At 48.1% G+C, this 19551-nt stretch overlaps 1 protein-coding gene across 3 annotated transcripts in view; it reads right to left on the reverse strand.

Annotated features, from left to right (window-relative positions):
- Window positions 1–473: 473 nt before the first annotated feature.
- LOC146335328 (uncharacterized) overlaps window positions 474–19551 on the reverse strand; it is a 57598-nt gene continuing 38520 nt past the window's right edge. For all 3 annotated transcript variants that reach the window (XM_084822226.1, XM_084822228.1, XM_084822227.1), the window contains 7 exons: window positions 17440–17727; window positions 13334–13491; window positions 10460–10668; window positions 5036–5103; window positions 3129–3311; window positions 2921–2992; window positions 474–1065 (listed from right to left, as the gene is read on the reverse strand). In XM_084822226.1, the coding sequence (XP_084678352.1) occupies window positions 964–1065; window positions 2921–2992; window positions 3129–3311; window positions 5036–5103; window positions 10460–10668; window positions 13334–13491; window positions 17440–17727 (1080 nt within the window). In that variant the 3' untranslated portion in view covers window positions 474–963. The remainder of the gene's footprint in view (window positions 1066–2920; window positions 2993–3128; window positions 3312–5035; window positions 5104–10459; window positions 10669–13333; window positions 13492–17439; window positions 17728–19551) is intronic.

Consider the following 19551-nt stretch of genomic DNA (forward strand, 5'->3'; position numbering starts at 1 on the left):
CCCAGAACATTTCAATAGCAGACAAGTGAGTTTTGGAACAGAATGTTCCATCATATCCCTATGCTCCTAGCAGGTGTGCTCAAGTTTCTAGCCAGCCATGCCACTCCTTTAGATTATTTGTAAGGAACTTAAACAGGCCAGTTCGCTTGTCCAATTTCCCTTCTCCAACCTTCCATGGCTCCTGAAGGCCACCCAGCATACTCCGTCCCCACTGCGATGTTCTGCAGGTTTTCTGCCTCCTTTCAGGGAGAGATTAAACATATTTTGTACTTCTGCATAACCCAGACTTCATCTGAGCATGCCGACACTTCCATCTTGTTTATCAGCACCCCCGTTTGGGCTCCAGTCCTGTCGGCACTCAACCACCTGCGTTCGCTATTAGAAGGAGCGACGGAGAACAATCTTTCCGTTCTGATCATGAAAATATTGCCGGCATTGCACCCTCTTCCCCGTAACAAAACAGATAAGGAAGTAAAAAGAGCTCAGTATCAAAAGGGCTCTCTCTCTTTTTAATATAAAGTTGAACAGACTTCGCATTAAAAAGCAGCTGAGTGAGTCCAAGACACAGGAAAGAACACAACGCAAGCAGCCTGAGGCTAACGTTGCCCACTGCATGACATCACCCCCTCCCTGTGGCCCAAATCTTAATAATTCTGAAAAGGGTAGGGGAAGGAGATAATCAAAAGCGCAATCTCAGTGTATTTATTGAGCTTCTATTCCCCCTTCAAAGGAACACTCTGATATTCAGAGAGCTGATCTGCTTTACATGCCGCCCCAGACCTCACACACTGATACATCTGCGTTTGTCCGTGTGGCTGTTGACCATCTGGAAGCAGAGATCAGGGCCAACTCCTTCCGACAGGTTCAAGCAAAGAATCGGAACTCCGCTGCACTTGCAACAGCCTCTGGCCCAGGTCCTCCGCGGAGCTTTTTCTCTTGTCTCCCGGCAGGCTGTCAAAATCCTCAGTAGTAGCCTTCTTTGTTGCCCTCTCCTTCCACGCGGCTTTTGGATTCTTGGGCCAGCTCCAAATCATCAGTGTCGTCCACCTCACCTCCGTGATCTTCCTGTTGTCAGGTGGAAAAGAGGGGAAATGGAGAGTGAGACAAAAACATAGGGCCACAGAGGGGGAAACAGCAACGCACAAACTCTCCAAGAGAGCGCTGGCCCGTTTCCTGCGTCATGATGCCCCAGTTTTAATTAATTTTTGAACTGTGGGTTCTGTTCTTCCATAGCCCAGATCTGGATCTCTTCTGCATTTCTGATTTTGCATCTCTGTGCTCCACAGGGCTCAAACAGACCAGGGGACGGGAATAGGATCAGATGTTATTTTTAAACTTGAAAGGAAAGGGAAAGGGCAACAATGCCCATGGTGAAGAGGAGGTGGGTCCATTCGGGAGGGCAGCCTACTTGGAACAGGGGTGCACAAGCCAAACGCACCCCCCCCCAGCTTGGGGTGCAGTGCCGTGACACTCCTGCTTCCCACCCCTGATCTCGCTTCCAAGATTGCCATTTTCCTGGTGCTAGCAGCATCGGAGAAACCGCCATCTCCAAGGAGATCTCTGGGTGGGTTGAGGTTGTCACCTCCACCACCCGCTAGCAAACCCTAAATCTCAGTGAGTAGGGAGGGGAGGGGAGGTCTGTCAGGGTGGAAACTGAGCCCATAGAGCCCCAGAGCAGTTCTGATTCTGAGGAGGAACAGCAATCCGTGGGAGAGGAGCTCGCTCATCTCTCACAAGCACAGCAGCTGGCAGAGATTCCTCCTGCCAGCATTCCTGGGAGAGAGAGTGACCCTGGCAGTGAGAGAGCGCTGGAGGGGAGCTTGCTGGACGCTCGGCGCAGACGCAGGGAGCGGCGACAGATGGAGGGCGCCGAAAGGAGGCGTAGCGCTCGCTTGGCGCGCAAATGACAGTCGCGTCCCGAGAACCCAAGGGAAAGAGGGAGGCTCTCTCCCTAGCCCATAAGTTCAGGGTCTTCCCGCGGTTCCTCTTCAAACGGGGACCAACTGCCTTACCTGGAGCTTAAGCTACTCTGCTATCTTTCCCCAGTGCTGTTCCTTGCTTTGTCGCTAGTGATTAGTATTTGAAAGAGTCATAAAGGAATAAAGTCTCGGAAAGAATTCCTCATCGTCTGTGTCCTGACTTGGCTATTGGTGGGGACTGGAAGGGGCAGCTAGGGCGTTCCTGACAAGGTCTAAACCTCCCCATCTCTGCCCACTGAGGTGTGCTTGTAAGAGAGGGAGTCCGTAAGAGGGCATTTTTTATTTTCTTTACAACACAGGTATACCACTCCACATCCAGACAGATTCCAGAGCAGTGAACAATACAGATAGAAAAAAAGAATAAAAACACCATGTTAAAATAATTACTGGGTTTGTTTGTTTGTTTAAAGAAACAGTTCTGATAAAACCATGGCCAGTCACTCAAGGGAAGCTTCCTGAAATAACAAGGTTTTCAGGAGGTGATGGAAGCAACCCAGTGTTGGTGCCTGCCTGACCTCCAGAGGCAGGGAGTTCCATAGATGGGAGCCACCACACTGAAGGCTCTTCTCGGGGTGGGCTCCAGTCAGGCCAAAGGTCTATGTGGAACCACCAGGATCATGCCCTCTGATGGCCTCAGTGACCGGGCAAGTTGGTAAGGGAGAAGGTGCTCCCTCAGGTATTGTTTTGCGAGCAGAAATGAAATTCGCAGCGCCAAGACCCCATCAAGATCTGGAGCTGCCGTGTATGTGTGTGTGTGTGTGTGTGTGTGTGTAAGGCCAGGAGGGGTGGACGGTGGCAAACATCCCCGTACAAAGTCAGATCATTTCTCCATCTCGCCCATCCTTCTCCAACCTGGTGCCCTCCAGCTGTGTTGGACTACAGCACCCATCCTTAGCCAATGGGGCAGAGACAGAGACAGAGAAAGAGCATGTGCTTCATACAAGATCTTGCTCCTGATGTTCTTGATAAGCATCCATTAGATCATCCGCTATTTTCTTGGGCCCATCTGCATTCTGGGAAAGAAAGCCATGAACAGAAGGGGACATGGTTCAGTCAAATGAGATACATGTATTCAGGTTCTTTACATCTCCCACCATCAGACGCCAAACTTTGCCCAACACACACACACACACACACACACACACACACCAGATTTGTTTCCTTCTCGGTCTTTTCCTTGGTCGCATCTTTGGCTGGCCCACTGGTTTGGCCAAGTTGGTCGGCCTGGACCGCTTTCTCTTCAAAGTCTGGCCGTTCCAGTTCCGCCTCTTCGAACTCATCTTCCCCTTGGTTGTTGGGGTCCTGGGCGGGGTCTGCAGCATCGCCGGGTACCTGAGCAGAAGGCAAGGGGTTGGTGACGTCCACATGGTGTCTGATGCCAGACGGCAAACCACCATTAGCTTTTCTGGATCGGTGGGCACATTTGGTATTTAGAGAGAGGGTCATGGATGCTTCCATAAAATGGGTGCCATGCGGGAGAGGCCTGCTCTTTCACTAAATGGCTGCCACAGTGGGCACGGCCACTTACAAAACACCGATTTCCCAGAAGGCGAAACTAGTGAGACTGAAAGAAAAGTAATTTGCCCAAAATACTAGGCAGAAGTGGATTTGAACCCAAATAAAGACGGCACTGGAGGGCGGCGGTCCTTTGCTTTGCAGCATGCCAGCCTCTCAGCTAAAGATTTGTTCTTTAAAAAAAAAAAAATTAAAATCTTAAGAAATGAAATAAAAATCAGATTGAGGTCAGACAGAAAAAAAAGAAGTCCTTCTCCACACAACGTGTGATTAACTCATGGAACTTACCACCACAAGAAGCAAGGAAGGCTACCAGCTTAGATGGATGTAAAGGCAGATTAGATAAATTCATAGAGTGTGAATCTATGAATGGCTACTAGTCATGAAGGCTATATGCCAGGGATGCAGAATCCCAGGGGCCAAATCTCCCCACCTGGGGTCCCAATTCGGCCCTCCAGGGTTCCCCTGAAAGCCATGCCCCCTTCTGGCAACCACCAATCATTTGGTTGTTACCCAGTTTTTGTGTATTTTTCCCCCATTCTAAAAGGTTAAAATGCTTCTAAAGCATGAAGTTACTGGCTTGAAGAGCTTTAGAGAGAAATCCTATAGTCCCCCGGTGAGTTGTCCTAAGCCACCTCCCATCCCCCTGAACCACCCTCTCTAGATGGGCTTTTCAAAAACCAATGAACAGAGGGCAGGGAAGCAAGAGGAAACATGAATATAAGAACAGAAGAAGAGCCAAGAGCATCTAGTCCAGCGTTCCGTTCACACAGTGGCCAACCAGCTGCAGAGCAGGAACCCACAAGCAGGACATGAGTGCAACAGCACCCTCTTGCCCATGTTCCCCAGCAACTGGGGCACATAGACATACTGCCTCTGATACTGGAAGTAGCATAGAGCCATCAGGACTAGTAGTCATTGTTCGCCTTCTCCGGGAATGTGTCTAACCCCTTTTTAAAGCCATCCAAATTGGTGGCCGTCACTACGTCTTGTAGAACTGAATTCCATAGTTCAACTACGTGCTGTGTGAAGGAGGCCTTCCTTTTATCTGTCCAGAATCTCCCACCAATCAGCTTCATGGGACGACCCCCTTGGGTTCTAGTATGGGGAAGAGAGAGTGAGAAAACTGTCTCCCTCTCCATATTCTCCATACCATGAATAACTTTGTACACCTCTTATCACGTCTCCCCTGACCCTCCTTTTTTCCAAGCTAAACAATCCCAGCTCCTGTACCCTTCCCTCATAGAAGGGGAGATGCTCCAGCCCCTTGATCATTTTAGTTGCCCTTTTCTGCCCTTTTTCCAACTCTACAATATCTTTTTTGAAGTGTGGTGACCAGAACTGTACACAGTATTTCGAGTGCAATCTTATGAACACTTTATTTCTAACATCATTTTTTGTGAACCGCCCAGAGAGCTTCAGCTATTGGGCGGTATAGAAATGTAATATATAAATAAAAATGAATACATAAAACTTGCTTAAAATCCTAAGTTGCTTCATCCTCCATGCAGAAAGACACCCTGGCTTCCCCTTGCTCTTACCACTAGCTGCTGGATGAGTGCCTCCTTCGGACGATGCATATCATCTTCTCGCTCAATCATGCCAGCATCTGAACAAAAAACAAAATGAGGTAAGATGCTGCACATCTTAGCAAGGCCCTGCTGATCTACAAACCTCTTGTTCCAGGAATCTCACAATTTCTTGCACCTTTGTGGGGAAGAAGGTCAGATAGAGCCTTGGCTGAGCAGATGTGCAAATGGAGATACGGATCCTTACGTAACTAATCAAGTAGCTTTATTTGCAGAGGCTGGAAAGAAAGCCCTATGAGGAGAGACTGAAAGAACTGGGCATGTTTAGCCTGGAGAAGAGAAGACTGAGGGGAGATACGATAGCGCTCTTCAAGTACTTGAAAGGTTGTCAGAGAGAGGAAGGCCAGGATCTCTTCTCGATCATCCCAGAGTACAGGACACGGAAGAATGGGCTCAAGTGACAGGAAGCCAGATTCCGGCTGAACATCAGGGAAAACCTCCTGACAGAGCAAGACGACAATGGAACCAACTGCCTAGGGAGGTGGTGGGCTCTCCCACACTGGAGGCATTCAAGACGAGGCTGGGCAGCCATCTGTCAGGGGTGCTCTGACTTGGATTCCTGCACTGAGCAGGGGGGTGGACTCAATGGTCTTATAGGCCCCTTCCAGCCCTACTATTCTGTGATTGGCACAAAGGTCCTAAAGACTGTTACTGTAGATAGGGCACATGATGAACTGGTTTCCAGGCATGGACTGAAGGCACATGAAGTATCCACCTTGCTGAAGTTAAGCAGGTCTGGGTCTGGTCAGTGCTTGGAGGGGAGACCACCTGGGAACCCCATGTAGCCACCTTGAGTTCCATGATGGAAGAAAGGTGGTATATAAATGAAATACATACATACATACATAACTGGTTTGAGTGGCTTGTTTGACCTTCTTTTTGGAACTGTCTCTTTTTGGGGCGGTGACAGACACAAATTGTAAGAACCTATGGTTATATGCAATAAAATCAACTGACTGGTTGAGAACAAGGCTGTGCTAATCTCCAGATTTCTTATTCCAGGGATCTCACAAGTCCCTTGGTCCCTTGATATTTCCACCTCTACAATGCACTGTTTTAGAATTGGGAGCGGACCATCAAGAACTTGTCATGTCACTATTGTGAACCTCCCTCCCTCCCTCTCTCTCTCTCTCTCTCTCTCACACACACACACACACACACACACACACACTCCCCTGTATAAAATAATTTTAAAATAGATTACCAAAGCAAGAATATCAACAGAGAAAAAACTGTTGCGTCAAGGCCAACGGTTACATCAGTGCTGGAACAACATAGTCTCGATGCTTCCAGAGTTCATGCCCTGTACCTACGATGGGAAGGCATGTCTGAGGCCAGATGGCACGCCAACCCATTGTGGCAAAAAGACCCCCGACTACAGGCTGGGGTTATCAGGGTGGGTTGTTTGGGGAAAACAGGTTCAGGTTTGGACAACCCACTCAATGGGTTCGTTCCACACAACCACCCATCGTAGGGTGGCATGTTGTACGAACCCAGTCATTATCTCTCCAGAGTCAGAATTGTCAATTTTAAACCTGGGGGAAGGGGGAGCTATCAAAAGTCCAACGAAAATCTGAAGTAACATCATCCCAAAGGGCAGTTCCTTGCCTCAGGTAGCTTCCAATCAAACTGATCAAGGCAGGGGGAAAGAGAATTAAAGTACAAGCAAATGCAGTTAGTAAGGTATCTGTTTTCACCTGAGGCCCAAGGCAAATTTCCAAAACAGTGAGCAAGTCAGGGAGCAGACAGCAGACAGACAGAGGATGGTTCTTAAGTCCGGGTGACACAAAGCAGTGCCAAGGCTCTCATATTTTCATTGGCCTCAAGTCCTTATAGACAGAGGAGTGATCAAATCCGCAGCCCCTTTTTAAATAGGTGGGTTCGGAGGCGGGGATATTTCCCTCGGGCAACAGCAGAGCTGGGGAGGTATCCATGGAAACGAGCCAGACGTGCAGCCAGTGAAATAGCTGCTTGGGGTATCCGTCATCATGGCAACCAATTGCTTTCCTGGGAGAAGATGCTGGGGCTTAGATGGGAAGGTTATAGGTACAGGTTCACAGATGTGGCTTACCAATCCACCTATAGGCCAAGAATTGGCAACTGGAAATCTGGCTATTAACCCTAAGAGTGTTTGCTTCCCTTCTATCTGGCCATATGTAGCTGCCTTATGGTGAGTCAGATGATCGATCCATCTACCTGATCCATCTACCTCAGGCAGCGATTCCCTGGGGTCTCAGACCAAGGGCGCAATCCCATGCATGTTTAGACAGAAAGAAGTCCTACAACTCTCAGCATGCCTCAACGAGCCATGCTGGGACTTGTAGGACTTTTTTCTGTCTAAACATGCGTAGGATTGTGCCCTAAGCAGTCATTCCCATAATGTGCTACCTTATCCTTCCTTCATTTATTTTCCTTATTTATTACATGGGCTGCCAGTCCATTTCTGGGCCCGATTCAAAGTGCTGGTATGAACCTTCAAAACCCTTAATGGCTTGGGGCCCGGTTATCTGAAGGATCGCCTCCTCCCATACGTGCCTGCCCAGACCCTGAGATCATCCTCAGTGGTCCTTCTCCGGGAGCCCCTGACAAAGGAAGTGAGGCAGGTGGCTACCAGGAAGAGGGTCTTTTCCGCTGTGGCCCCCTGGCTGTGGAATGAGCTCCCTAGAGGGGTTCACCTGGCGCCTATGTTGTACTCCTTCCAGTGCCAGGTGAAGACCGTTTTATTCTCCAAGCATTTTAGTATTTTAGCTTCCTAGTCTTTTAGCTTTCGTGTTTTAAATCAGTTTTTTAAATCTCTGCATTGTTGCTAGGTTTGATTCTGGCTGTACTGTTATATTGTGGTTTTAAGCTTTCATATTTATATGGTTATATGCTGTGCTTTGTGGTTTTAATTTTTGTGAACCACCCAGAGAGCTTCGGCTACTGGGCGGTATAGAAATGAAATAAACAAATAAAAATAAATGTCTAAACTGCCCAATAGCTGAGGCTCTCTAGGCGGTTCAAAGCAATGAAAACCATAAAATACAATTTGATAAACCATAATTTAAATCTTTCATAAGTGGAGATGTCTGGGATCCAACCTGGAACTTTCTGTGACATGTCACCATCCTTTGAGGTTTAGCATCACCATGAGGAAGGCTTGGATTCCAATGAGCCACCAGTTGCCCCACTTCAGGGACAACTCTTAGCACCCCCTCATATGCCTTCCAGTCCTGAGGACTTGGTCCTCCCCTCAACCTCAGGCTCAGGATGACTTCCCCACAGCTTCTCCTCTCCCTTTGGCATGCAAGCGCAGTAGTCTACAGAAATAAGCGGGCCCTTTAAGGGTGACTGCTAGCATCCCGTCAGGGCAGAGCCTCTGAAAGTTCTGGGCCGGCCAGCCTTCTTAAGGCCTCGGTTGCTTGCTGGGACAACAGCTCTCCCTGTGACCAAAGATGTCAGTCAGTGGCCCCTACAGTGAGGGTGTAGAACCGCTTTCAACCTGAGGGCCAAATTTCATTTCAGAGAAGCTCTCGGGGGCCACTTTCCAATTATGGCCAGGACTGAAGGCATAAGGGGCGGGGCCAAAAAAAAATAGCAGCATATGCTAGCTGAGAGCCCTTGCTGCTGGAAACCAAGCCTCAGGAGAGGCATTTCAACCTTTTAGAAGGGGGATAAAATGGCACAAAAGGTGAGAAACCACTTATCGGTGGTTGGGGGAAGGGGACATGGCCAAGGAGAAGAAGCATGGCCTCCTGGGTAACCCCAGAGGGCCCGGCTTGGCTGACCGGGCCTGTGTTTCTGCACATTGCTGTACAGGATGCTGTCCAGAGTCCTGACAGCCCATTCCCTTGCTGTGGCCTGGCTTTACCAGACACGGAACTGTTCATGACTGCACCTCCTACATCCGTCCCCTGGGCATCTAGCCTAGCCAGGCCTCTCTGCATGCAAAACAGGTGCTCAGCCACTCAGCTGCAGTCCCTCCATGTTGTTCTACTGCCAGAACGGGTTCAGCGTTCCTCCCCCTCGGAATAGTGATCAATAAGCCCCAAGCCTGCCAATTAGACCGCTTCATAGCATGGGCACCGAAACTGCCCCCTCCGGCATTAATCCAAATAAAAGACGCGGCGGTCAGGATCCCTGTGTTCCCTTCTGCCCCACGCTGCGAGCCCCCTGCCCCCCACAGGGATTTGGCTTTGATGTGGGGCAATTAATGCCATCCTCAAAGGGCACCTGTTGCAAGTGGGTCAAACTAGACCTGGAGACCGGAGCCAGCTGTGGATCTCTGCAGGGAAGGCCAGAGCCGTTCGCATTCCAAATGAGACGATGTTTTCTTTCTCCTGTTTCCTGCCTGGTCCAAGACTTTGGGAGGTTGCCAAGCCTCCCTTCACAACAGCCAGCCAGTCCCCTCTTCCACTTGCCGGCCGCTTCCTACCGGGCCAAGAGACTGGCCTGATCTAGACCCAACAGCACTGCTGCTTTGGAGCTCATCGAGCACCCTGGTGGGTATTATCCAGAGGTGGGGAGAGATGGAGCCCTGAGTACCTGGCATTGCTAGATGGTTGCCACAGAGCCAGCGCCCTGGCGAGTGCTGTTTATGATGGCAAAGAAGGGATTAAAGGGACCTTGGGATCACCTGGGAACAAGTGGGTGGGTGGAGCTCTTCTGGTATTGCTCCATTCAAAATATATCCCCTTGTTTAAAAAAAAAAAATAGCCACCAGCCAAGACTGTAGATACATGAGTCCCTTTCCTCACTCCCAGCCCACACGCAAAAAACATAAATATGCACAGGATCATGCTCTGTAGCATCCTGTGCAAATATCCCAGAATCCACTTCTGCTCTGCTTTTGAGCCTCACCCACTGTTCCGTTCTGTGATTCCTTGAGGCTTGCAGGGGAAGCTGGTAGCATCGGATGGGAATCAGAATAAGGCAAGAAGGAAACAGGACCTTGGATATCTCCAAGTGGGTCCTGCTGGCTGGAGCCCTCTTGTACTAGGACAACAGGAGGATGTTGTCTCAGCAGGGAGCTAAAGCCAACGGAAGTCTTATGTAGTCTGATAAGACCTGTCATGTGGTCAGCTCTGGCCCTCCCAGAGGAGCTAACTGGGCTGTTAAAGGGTCCTCACCAGATTTTGTCCCCTGAAACTTTTGAAAAGCTGGGGAGATGGAGTTTCTGTGGGGGATTCATCCTCTGAGCCAGAGGACAATGGCAAGGCTGTGTCCCCTGGCTGGGAGGGCTCTGAATAAAGCACTGACTGTTCCACCCCTGTGGAAGCAGCCCATGACTCAGCCTCATCAGAATCCTCTGCTGCAGGTTGGGAGGTCTGAAGGCTGGGGGTCATGCCACCCACATCACCGCCTTCTTATGTCCACTCCACATTCCAGAAGCCGTACCCATTTGAAGTTCCTCTTCATCCATTCCGCCTTTTTGGGCTCCCCAGTTGGCTTGCTGCTGCTCTGCACCTCTCCGTTGGGTGGCCAGTGCTTGATTACCATTCGCCATTGCTTGCTCAGGTCCAACACCAAGGTGGATGTTTGGGGGGTAAGGAGGCGCTGGTTCCTCATCCATCTGAGCATTGACTTTGTTGACTATGTCTTGCCAGCTGCAGGGGAAAGAACAAGATAATGCTAATTAGAACTTTCTATTATTATTATTATTATTATTATTATTATTATTATTATTATTATTAACATTAACATTTCTATACCACCCCATAGCCGACACTCTCTGGGCTGTCTACAGCAGTTAAAACATTAAAATACACTATACAAAGTTTTTAAAAGCCATTTACAATACAATATACGAAGTTTAAATGCACACAGACAATATACACAAACAACATATAACTAAAAACAACTTTGAGCAGTCAGTCATAACTAAAGACATATCCAGGACAAGCCCATCATGTGCTGCCAAATGCCTGGGAAAAGAGGTGCTAAAAAGATAATAATGTTGGCGCCAGACGGACCGCATTGGGGAGCTCGTTCCACAGATAGGGGGCCACCACTGAAAAGGCCCTCTCCCTCACTGCCGCCTTCTGAGATGCCCTTGGGAGGAGGCACCCGGAGGAGGACCTTAGATGCTGAACATAGAGTACAGGTAGGTTCATTTCGGGAGAGGCGTGCCATCAGGTATTGCAGTCCCAAGCCGTGTAGGGCTTTCTAGGACTTACAAATTCCATATCTTTGGGTAAAAGATTATGGATGGGAAGCTGCCTTATACCAAGTGAGACCTTTGGTTCCCATGAAGGGCCATGGTGTCTACAACTCTGACTGGGAACAACTCTCCAGCATTTCAAACAGGAGACCTTCACAGACCTACCTGGGGATTGAACCAGGAGCCTTCCACACGCAAAGCAGGGGCTCTGCCACTGAGCTGTGGTCTCTCCACACCCACTACCCCAAACCTAAACACATGGAGCATCATGCTCAGCATCTGCCTTTGAGCAGAGACCCCAGCCAGCCAGGTTCCCTCGATTGCCAAAATACTCTACGTTTCCCCCTTGGAAGTTTCTTGAAGCAGCACCAAGAGACTAGAGACTTGGATATTATTAATGAAAGTCGAGGCTCTGGGGGCTGATGGATTCCTTGGAGCCAGAGCTGAAGGAACTATTTTACGTACGAGGTGATCACAACTGTGCAGAAAATCAGCACCCCGCCCCAAGTTCCCTTTCCAGCTTTGCCGACGCTTTGGGAAAACAGAGTTCCAAATGCATTATTATCGTACTTGGCTCCTACTTACTTGCTGCTTCCCAATTACCATATAACCTTGACGGCGGGGGTGGGGGGGGGAGGACAAACACTTTCTCTGCTCGGGCTTCTCCCACAGAGTCTGACGGATTACTGATTAATTAGAGAAAAGCACGAAAAAGCAACACTTCCGATATACAGCTTAATGCCTCTTAATGAGAAAGGAGTGAACCAGCCTGCTACCAAAAGACAGCAGGCTTGCAATACACTGCATACCATCACAAAACCAGAACACGCACACACACCATTCATACACACAGTCTTAACACTGGAGGGTTAACACTCCCGTCCACCAAAGGCTTTGTATTTGTGGGCCTGGGGAGATCAAGGATGTTTCCCATTACTTACTAAGATGTTCCCTCTGTGATCATCCTGGGCATAAATGTCTTGCTATTATTCTCCGATCTCTGTCCAATAGACCCCTCTTAGATCACGTCTGTGTTCCTCTCTCCGGCACTGATACCGTCCAGGTAGCAAAATTTGCCTTGGCAGCAAAGGAATACGCACCAAATCCCAAAAGCTGTAGGGGGGATGTTCTGCTGGATATGTGTATGTATGTAGATATAACTATGTGGCTGTCCTGTGTTTCTTTTTATGTACATTGTGGCGCCCTATGGCTCTAACCAATAAAGTTACTATTCCTACTACTATGGTCTAATATTTGTTTACCAACTCTACAAGAATGCTGCCCATGTCCTTCACTGCAATTTTTCCCCACAAACAATACTTTATACTGTCTGTCCCCAAGGCCTAGAACAGACAATACATTTGCCATGGGATAGTCTATCCTGGGTTTATTATTAGACGTTGCATCATTAAGGGGGTGAGATCTCGACTGGGTCTGTAGTGCGGGGCCATTCCGCCCTCCGCCTCCCATTCCTTTTTTGCCCTACCAACCTGCTATTTGGTGCCATTGCAGCGAAGTCTGCCTCCAGGGACAAATAGGTTTTCAGGAGGGGAGGGGGGATTTTGGCAGGAAAATGACACAGAAGATGGGTCAGTCCCTCTCTCCCTGTGAACCATGGTTCCAATCCAGAATGCACGCATGTACACACCGCGCGCCACAATTTCTAAAAGAAAATGAGCATCGCAACATTCTGGGCCTTAAGTCTTTTGTACCGGCTTACTAAAAACTTCTGAGCAGTTTGAATGTTCACAGACATTCCATAGCACCTCAGCAGCTGAACATAAGGCTCAGGGTGAGCTCTTTTCAACTAACTGAAGGGCAAGAGCGGCCAAGGGCTGCAAAGGATTCAAAGCTTGTGGTTATCTGATTTGGGGGCAGGGAGCAAACTGCGGAAACCACCGTTTCCCTGCATGTTGGTGTGCCCTCCGCTTTTATATGATGCTTCAGTCGGCCTTGTACGATGACAGTAAGCAACCTAAAAGATTGCCCAAGGCTGGTATAGCAGATGTTGCAAATGGATGTATAGATGAAGACAATGGCCAGGCACAGGGGGAGGAGGATTCCATGATGTTCACCAAGCTGGGGCCCTTTAACCCCATGACAGCACATACCTCTGCATGGCAGGATTATGCTTGCTGACCACGGAATGCTGTTTATCCAATTCTTGTGCTTCCTCTGAAGCAGGTGGGAGTTGGAAGCCGTGAGCCATCGCTTCAGAATGCACATTTTCCTTACTTTCCCCCTGCATGCTCTGCATTGCCTTCTGTTCCTACAGAGAAAAAGAAAAGGAAAGCAAAACCCTAAAAGCAGTACTACAGACAGTGTGGTGTACTGGTTAGAGCATAGGGCTATACGGATTGTGGAAAATCCATTCCGTCGGTGTTTCACAGGTTATCAGGCGTCTTTCATTCTGTCGTCCGCCTGTTGACGGAATCGGATTTTTGTTTTGTTTTCGAATTTGTGGAAATTCCCCCCAAATGCCATTTTCATGCTTTAGCCAGGTGTGTGCGCGTGCATATTTTTGCCCAGAGTTTTTCTTATTTATTTTCCATACTTTTCAAAAACAAAATTTGAGCAAAAGTCGGGAAAGTTAGAAAAACCAGTCCACGAGTCCGCGGAATCCACCCGAGTGGGGAAAAGCTGGTCCGCTGAGGTTGGATTCATGAAAATCCAAACTCATTTGGTTCCATTGCAGATTTCTCCAACATCCTTATTAGAGTCTCAGAGTAGGATCAGGGAGCCCCAGGTTCAAATCCCCATGCAGCCATGTGAAGTTCACTAGGTGACCCTGGGCCAGGCTATTTCTCTCTCAGCCTAACCTACCTCACAGGGCTGTAGTGAAGATTCAGCATAGGTGGGGGGAAAACTATGAATGCCACTCTCAGCTCCTTAGAGGAACGGTGTGATATAAATGAAATGGTCCCCTCTGTTTATGATGTTCAGGTGCTGAGTGCCATTGGCTTATTGCTTATGTAGCCCAAACAGCATGACCCATATGTCAGTTTGCACCAACGTCGCGGGCTTGAGGCAACTCCAAGGTTCGCAGAAGTACAAACAAGTTTTCAAAGACAAAATGCTAATGGGGCAGGGGGGACCCCAAAAAACCACCCAAGGAGAACTGAGCGTGTGCGGTGGCCACAGAATTCTGACTGATGTTTTTTTGGGGGGGCAGGGGAGCAGAATACTGGGGGGATCCTGGAGGAGGGCACAGAACAGGAATACTCCATACGACAATGTTTTGGTGGGGTTCTCCTTGTAGATGCAGGGAAGGGGGGATGAGGTAGCCCAGAATCAGGGGGGAACATCTGCAGCCACTTAAGGGAAGGGATGCTTTGCACGTAGAATAGCCCAGATTCAATCCGGTATTGCCCGTTAAAAAGGGACATCAGGTAACAAAGCTTGAGGAAGACCCCCAGCCTTAAACCCTGGGAAGCTGCTGCCCATTCAGTTCACAATTTGTTTCAGTGCTAGCACTTGCTTGCCTCCTTTCCCCCTCCCCTTTCCCCTTTTCTCCCTCTCTTCATTTCTTCACTCAGGACCAACATGTATGGCAGCTGCTCCTGACAGCCACCATTTCTCCCCCACAATGCCTCAGATGTTGCATTGCTCTGGGGCATCCGCCCCACCACTCACCCCCGCCACAAAATCCAGCTGCCACTCCTCAACGACAGCAGGGACAGCTGCCAAGATCCACAGTAATGGTGCCGTCAGGATAAGCTAACCACACATACACACGCTACAAATGGGAGTTCATTTGTTTCGGAAGGAATGGTGTTTTTTATTATTCGTGTTTATTTATTACAGTTACATCCTGCCTGTTTTTCCTCTCGCAAGGAACTCTCGCAAGGAACTCTCGCAAGGAGTCCTTGTCCTCCGCTCCATTTTATCCTCACAACAACCCTGTGAGGTAGGTGAGGCTGAGAGTCAGTCACTGGTCCAAAGTCACCCAGTGGGCTTCGTAGCCGAGTAGGGACTAGAAGCCAGGTCTCCCGACTCCCAGTCCAGCACTCTAACCCAGAAATCCCCAATGGTGTCCAATATGGAGTCTGTGGGCACCTGAAATCCCCCATGCACATTTTTTGAAGTGTACGTACATGGATTTGAATGAAATGCATACAACTTTCTAGCAATTTTACATAGGCTTCAACAAAAGCTGGCCACATATCCAAATCAGTATCTATTTGAAGGTGGTTTCTATATGCCACCCATTCATACATGGAATGCGTTGTAAGGTCCTCAGTCCATTTCATTATAGGAGGTGAGTGTTTATCCTTCCAGGGTTGTAATATCAGTGTTTTAGCTGTCAAAATGATGCAGAAAATCCATTTATGGTGACCATTTGTTAATTTCCATGAAGCACAGAAATAATTCAAATGTGTGTGTACATCAGTGAATACCAAAGACTGTCCAAGTACAAAATTTATCTGTGTAATAACCTCCTCCCAAAAAGAAGGCAGAACATACTTTTAAAAGAAGCATTGGCTGTATTGCACCTCCAGCAATTAGCTGAATTAGACAATCCCTTATTAAAGGGACTTTGTGGTGTCCAACAGACATGAAACAAAAGTTTGGGCTGAATAAGATGCAGCCTGAGATCCACAGACATGACAGGTAGACACCAAAATGGTGATACGCTGATTAGGCATTTTGTGGTGGTGCCCATAGCATGGACTCAAATTCCCAAATGTGGCCATGGGTCCAAAAAGGTTCAGGACTCCTGCTCTAACCACTACACCATGCTGGCTCTTGAATGGAATGGGACCAAAGTTTTATTTGTTCTTTATTTTCTTTGATGCAAATCTTCGAATAAGACAGCCTTCCCCAAGCTGATGCCCTCCTGATGAGTCAGACTACAAACCCAACCATCAGCCATCATGGCCATTGGCTCAGGGGTGATGGGAGTTGTAGTCCAACACATCTGTTGGTCAAGGGTGGTATAAGAGATGTCATCGACTGATTCACTAAAACTCTTGCAATAGATCGACTAAGATTTCTTTCATTTGTTATTATTGTTTATTTTAAACATTTGTATCCCGCCCTGTATCATTAAGATCCCAGGGCAGTGTACACATAAAATCAATTTAAACAGTATAAAACAGTAAATAATTTAAACAGCTAAAAACATATTAAACCATTAAACAAGCGAATACCAATTAAAATCTAAAGCAATAAAACAGTTAAAATGGTGTGCTACTTTAGGGAATGCATTGAGCCCTCAAAGGCTTTGGTAAAAAGCCATGTTTTTACTTGGCACCAAAATGAGACCAATGTACGCACCAATCGGGCCTCCAAGGGGGGGGGCATTCCACAGCTGGGGTGCCACAGCAGAGAAGGCCCTCTCCCACATCCCACCATAGTGTATGTCTCGCACTGGTGGGACGCAGAGGAGGGTCCCTCCAACAGATCTCAGTCCTCAGGCAGGCATATATAGGGAGAGGCACTCCCTCAAATATCGAGGTCCCAAGCAGCTTAGGGCTTTAAATGTCATCACCAGCACCTTGAATTCCGACTGGAAGCGTATTGGCAGCCAGTGCAATTCCTTTAAGACTGGTGTTACGTGATCTTTACCTGATGTTCCAGTCAACAGTCCAACTGCTGCATTTTGCACTAGCTGCAGCTTCCAAGTCGTCTTCAAGGGCAGCCCCACGTAAAGTGCATTACAGTAGTCTAATCGGGAAGTTATCAGCGCATGCACTACTGTGGCTAGGCCATCCCTGTCCAGAAAAGGGTGTAGTCTGGGGAGACAGGAGAAAAGTATCCAAGTCATCAGAGCTCCTGGTGGTTCCACATGGACATATGGCTCGATTGGAGTCCACCAGGAGAAAATCCTTCAGTGTGGTGGCCCCTGTCCTGTGGAATTCCGTGCCCTTGGAAGTCAGGCAGGCGCCAACCTTGTGTTGCTTCCGGCGTCTCCTGAAAACGGTTCCTTTCCAGGAAGCCTTCCTTGAGTGACCGGCTGGGGTTTTATCAGAATTTGGTTTCTTTTTAAAAACAGAAATTATTTTAACATGGTGTTTTTATTCATTTATCCTGCCTTTATTACTCACCACTCCAGAACCTGTCTGGATGTGGTGCGGTATACAAATGTTGTAAATAAATAAATAAAGTAGAAATAAATATTCACACACCCAAAGCGTTTGCAGGGAGGGGGACGGAATTCCACTCCCGTAGAACAGCTAGTTTTTACCCGAAGAACAAACCTGGACAAAATTCTTACCCGGTTCCCATTCTGTACGCTGTTCACCATCCTCGTGAAGCGGATGACAGGGCTGTCCTTTTGCCCTGCCTGAGGCCAGTGAACTTCATCCGGTGAGGCCTGGTGGCCAAATTGCCCATTGTCCTGAGGCCCTGGCCCATTGTTGCTGTGTGAAACCTGGCCTTCATGCAGGACCTCTCCTCCCTGGTGTTTGATGCTGGAGACCTGAGCGACCAGGGAGTTGTCGGCTGGTGCGGCAGCCTGTTCCAGATGCCTTGGAGGGGCTCTGGCTTCGTTGCCCATGGAGGCCTAGGAGGAGGAAGGACAAAGCAGGCTAGAAAGAGACCACCTTGAAACTGCAATGGGTTTAGAACAAGGGGAAACTGCAAGTAGATGAATCTAAGACCATAAGATAAGAAGAAGAGCTCTGCTGGATCAGATCAAAGCCTGTCTGTTCTCCGTGGCCAACTACATTCCTATGGGAAGTCCACATATAGCTAGAGATGTCTGTCACAGGGAAATCCACCCCTTTTTTGGCTTGCTGGATTTCCACTGTGCCTTCACAGCTCAACTTGCATTCACGAGCCCACCTGTGGGTTTTTCCCAAAGTCTGGGAACTTTTTGGTTTTGTTTGTAAACTTGCATAAATAGAAATTTGGCAATTTGCACAATTTGCACAAATCACGGCCATGATTTGCATAATCTGTGCAAATTTCAGCCATAATTTGCGCAACCCCCTCATAATTTGTGGGAATTTCAGTCGTAATTTGCGCAAGGTACGCACATTTCGGCCATAATTTGCGTAATTTCTGCACATTGCCACTGCAATTTCCACAAACTACATAAATTATGGCCGCAGTTTGCACAAATTGTGGCCAAAATGTGTGCAAATTTCTGTTTATGAAAAAACACCAGAAAATCTGCAAGCTCACCCGACTCAATGCAGATCTAGTTGGGCCAGCTCATGGGGAAAGGAGCCAAAGTCCAGGGCGGGGTGAGCTGATGAACGTTCAGTGAGCTCCACCACCCCCCGGACAGATTCCGCCAACTTCCCCCCAACCGCCACAGACACACACACAAACACACTCCTTTTGACAAGCCAGGCCACCCGGCAGCCATTATGTGACTAGCCACTGTGGGAGCCATTTTGTGGGTGCTCCCCCGGCAGTTTCCCAAATTCCCAAATGTGCCCACCAGTCCAAAAAGGTCGGAGACCACTGGATGGTGATATGGTCTCTAGGCTAGCTGGGATCAGACACTGAGACCAAACCACAGCAGTGCTTAATAAAATGCACCAATGTCCAGTCCATTTCTGAACACAATTCAAGGTGTTGCTGCTTGCCAGCTTATAACCTGGGTACCTGAAGGAACGCTTGTTTCCATATCAACCTGCCTGTGTTCATTCTATCGATCGACCCATCTATCTATTTCAATTATTATTTTTTATTCCACCTTTCAGCATGCAAATACTGTCAGGCAGCTTCCAAGTAACATAAGCATATATATTAATATAAGTCACAATAAGCAATATTCAAATATAGCGATTCTTAAGGATCCAGCCCTGAGGAGAGGGGAAAGACCAGCTGGAGCATGGTCTAAAATGGCCTTCCCCTGCCCGCCCCCCGAAACAATGGAAGCTCTCCTCCAGGAGCCCCCATCATCTGAAGGGAGGGAGGCGGTAAACAGAGATAGGGTCTTTTCAGCGCTGGCACCCTGTTTCTAGAACTTCCTCTTTAGGGAGGCTTGCTGGGCACCTATTCTATTCTCTTTCTAGCAGCAGGCAAAGACTTTATGTGTGTGCTCCCCTGGGCTTTTAAAATATCTGTACCTCAACTTAACCGCCATTGCTGTTTTACTGTTGCTTTTATGAGGAATGATTTGCTCCACTGTATTGTACTGATTTTTAATGCATGGATTTTATTATTGTACATATTTTACTGTGAACTGCTCTGGAAGGACAGTGTACAGATACCCGTTTTCTTATTCACGTACTACTCATTTGCTATTTACCTACCTACTACTCACACAGTTACTTACGACCCTCTTACTACAGGGTAATTATTTAACTAGGCTTATTCCTTAACTCTCTTGCTACAGGCTTATTACTTAACTAGAGCCAACTTCACACTGGTT

This window comes from Heloderma suspectum, chromosome 15, assembly GCF_057233095.1.
Source record: "Heloderma suspectum isolate Gila_16-S chromosome 15, 16-S_ref, whole genome shotgun sequence".
In the NCBI taxonomy this organism is placed as follows: domain Eukaryota; kingdom Metazoa; phylum Chordata; class Lepidosauria; order Squamata; family Helodermatidae; genus Heloderma; species Heloderma suspectum.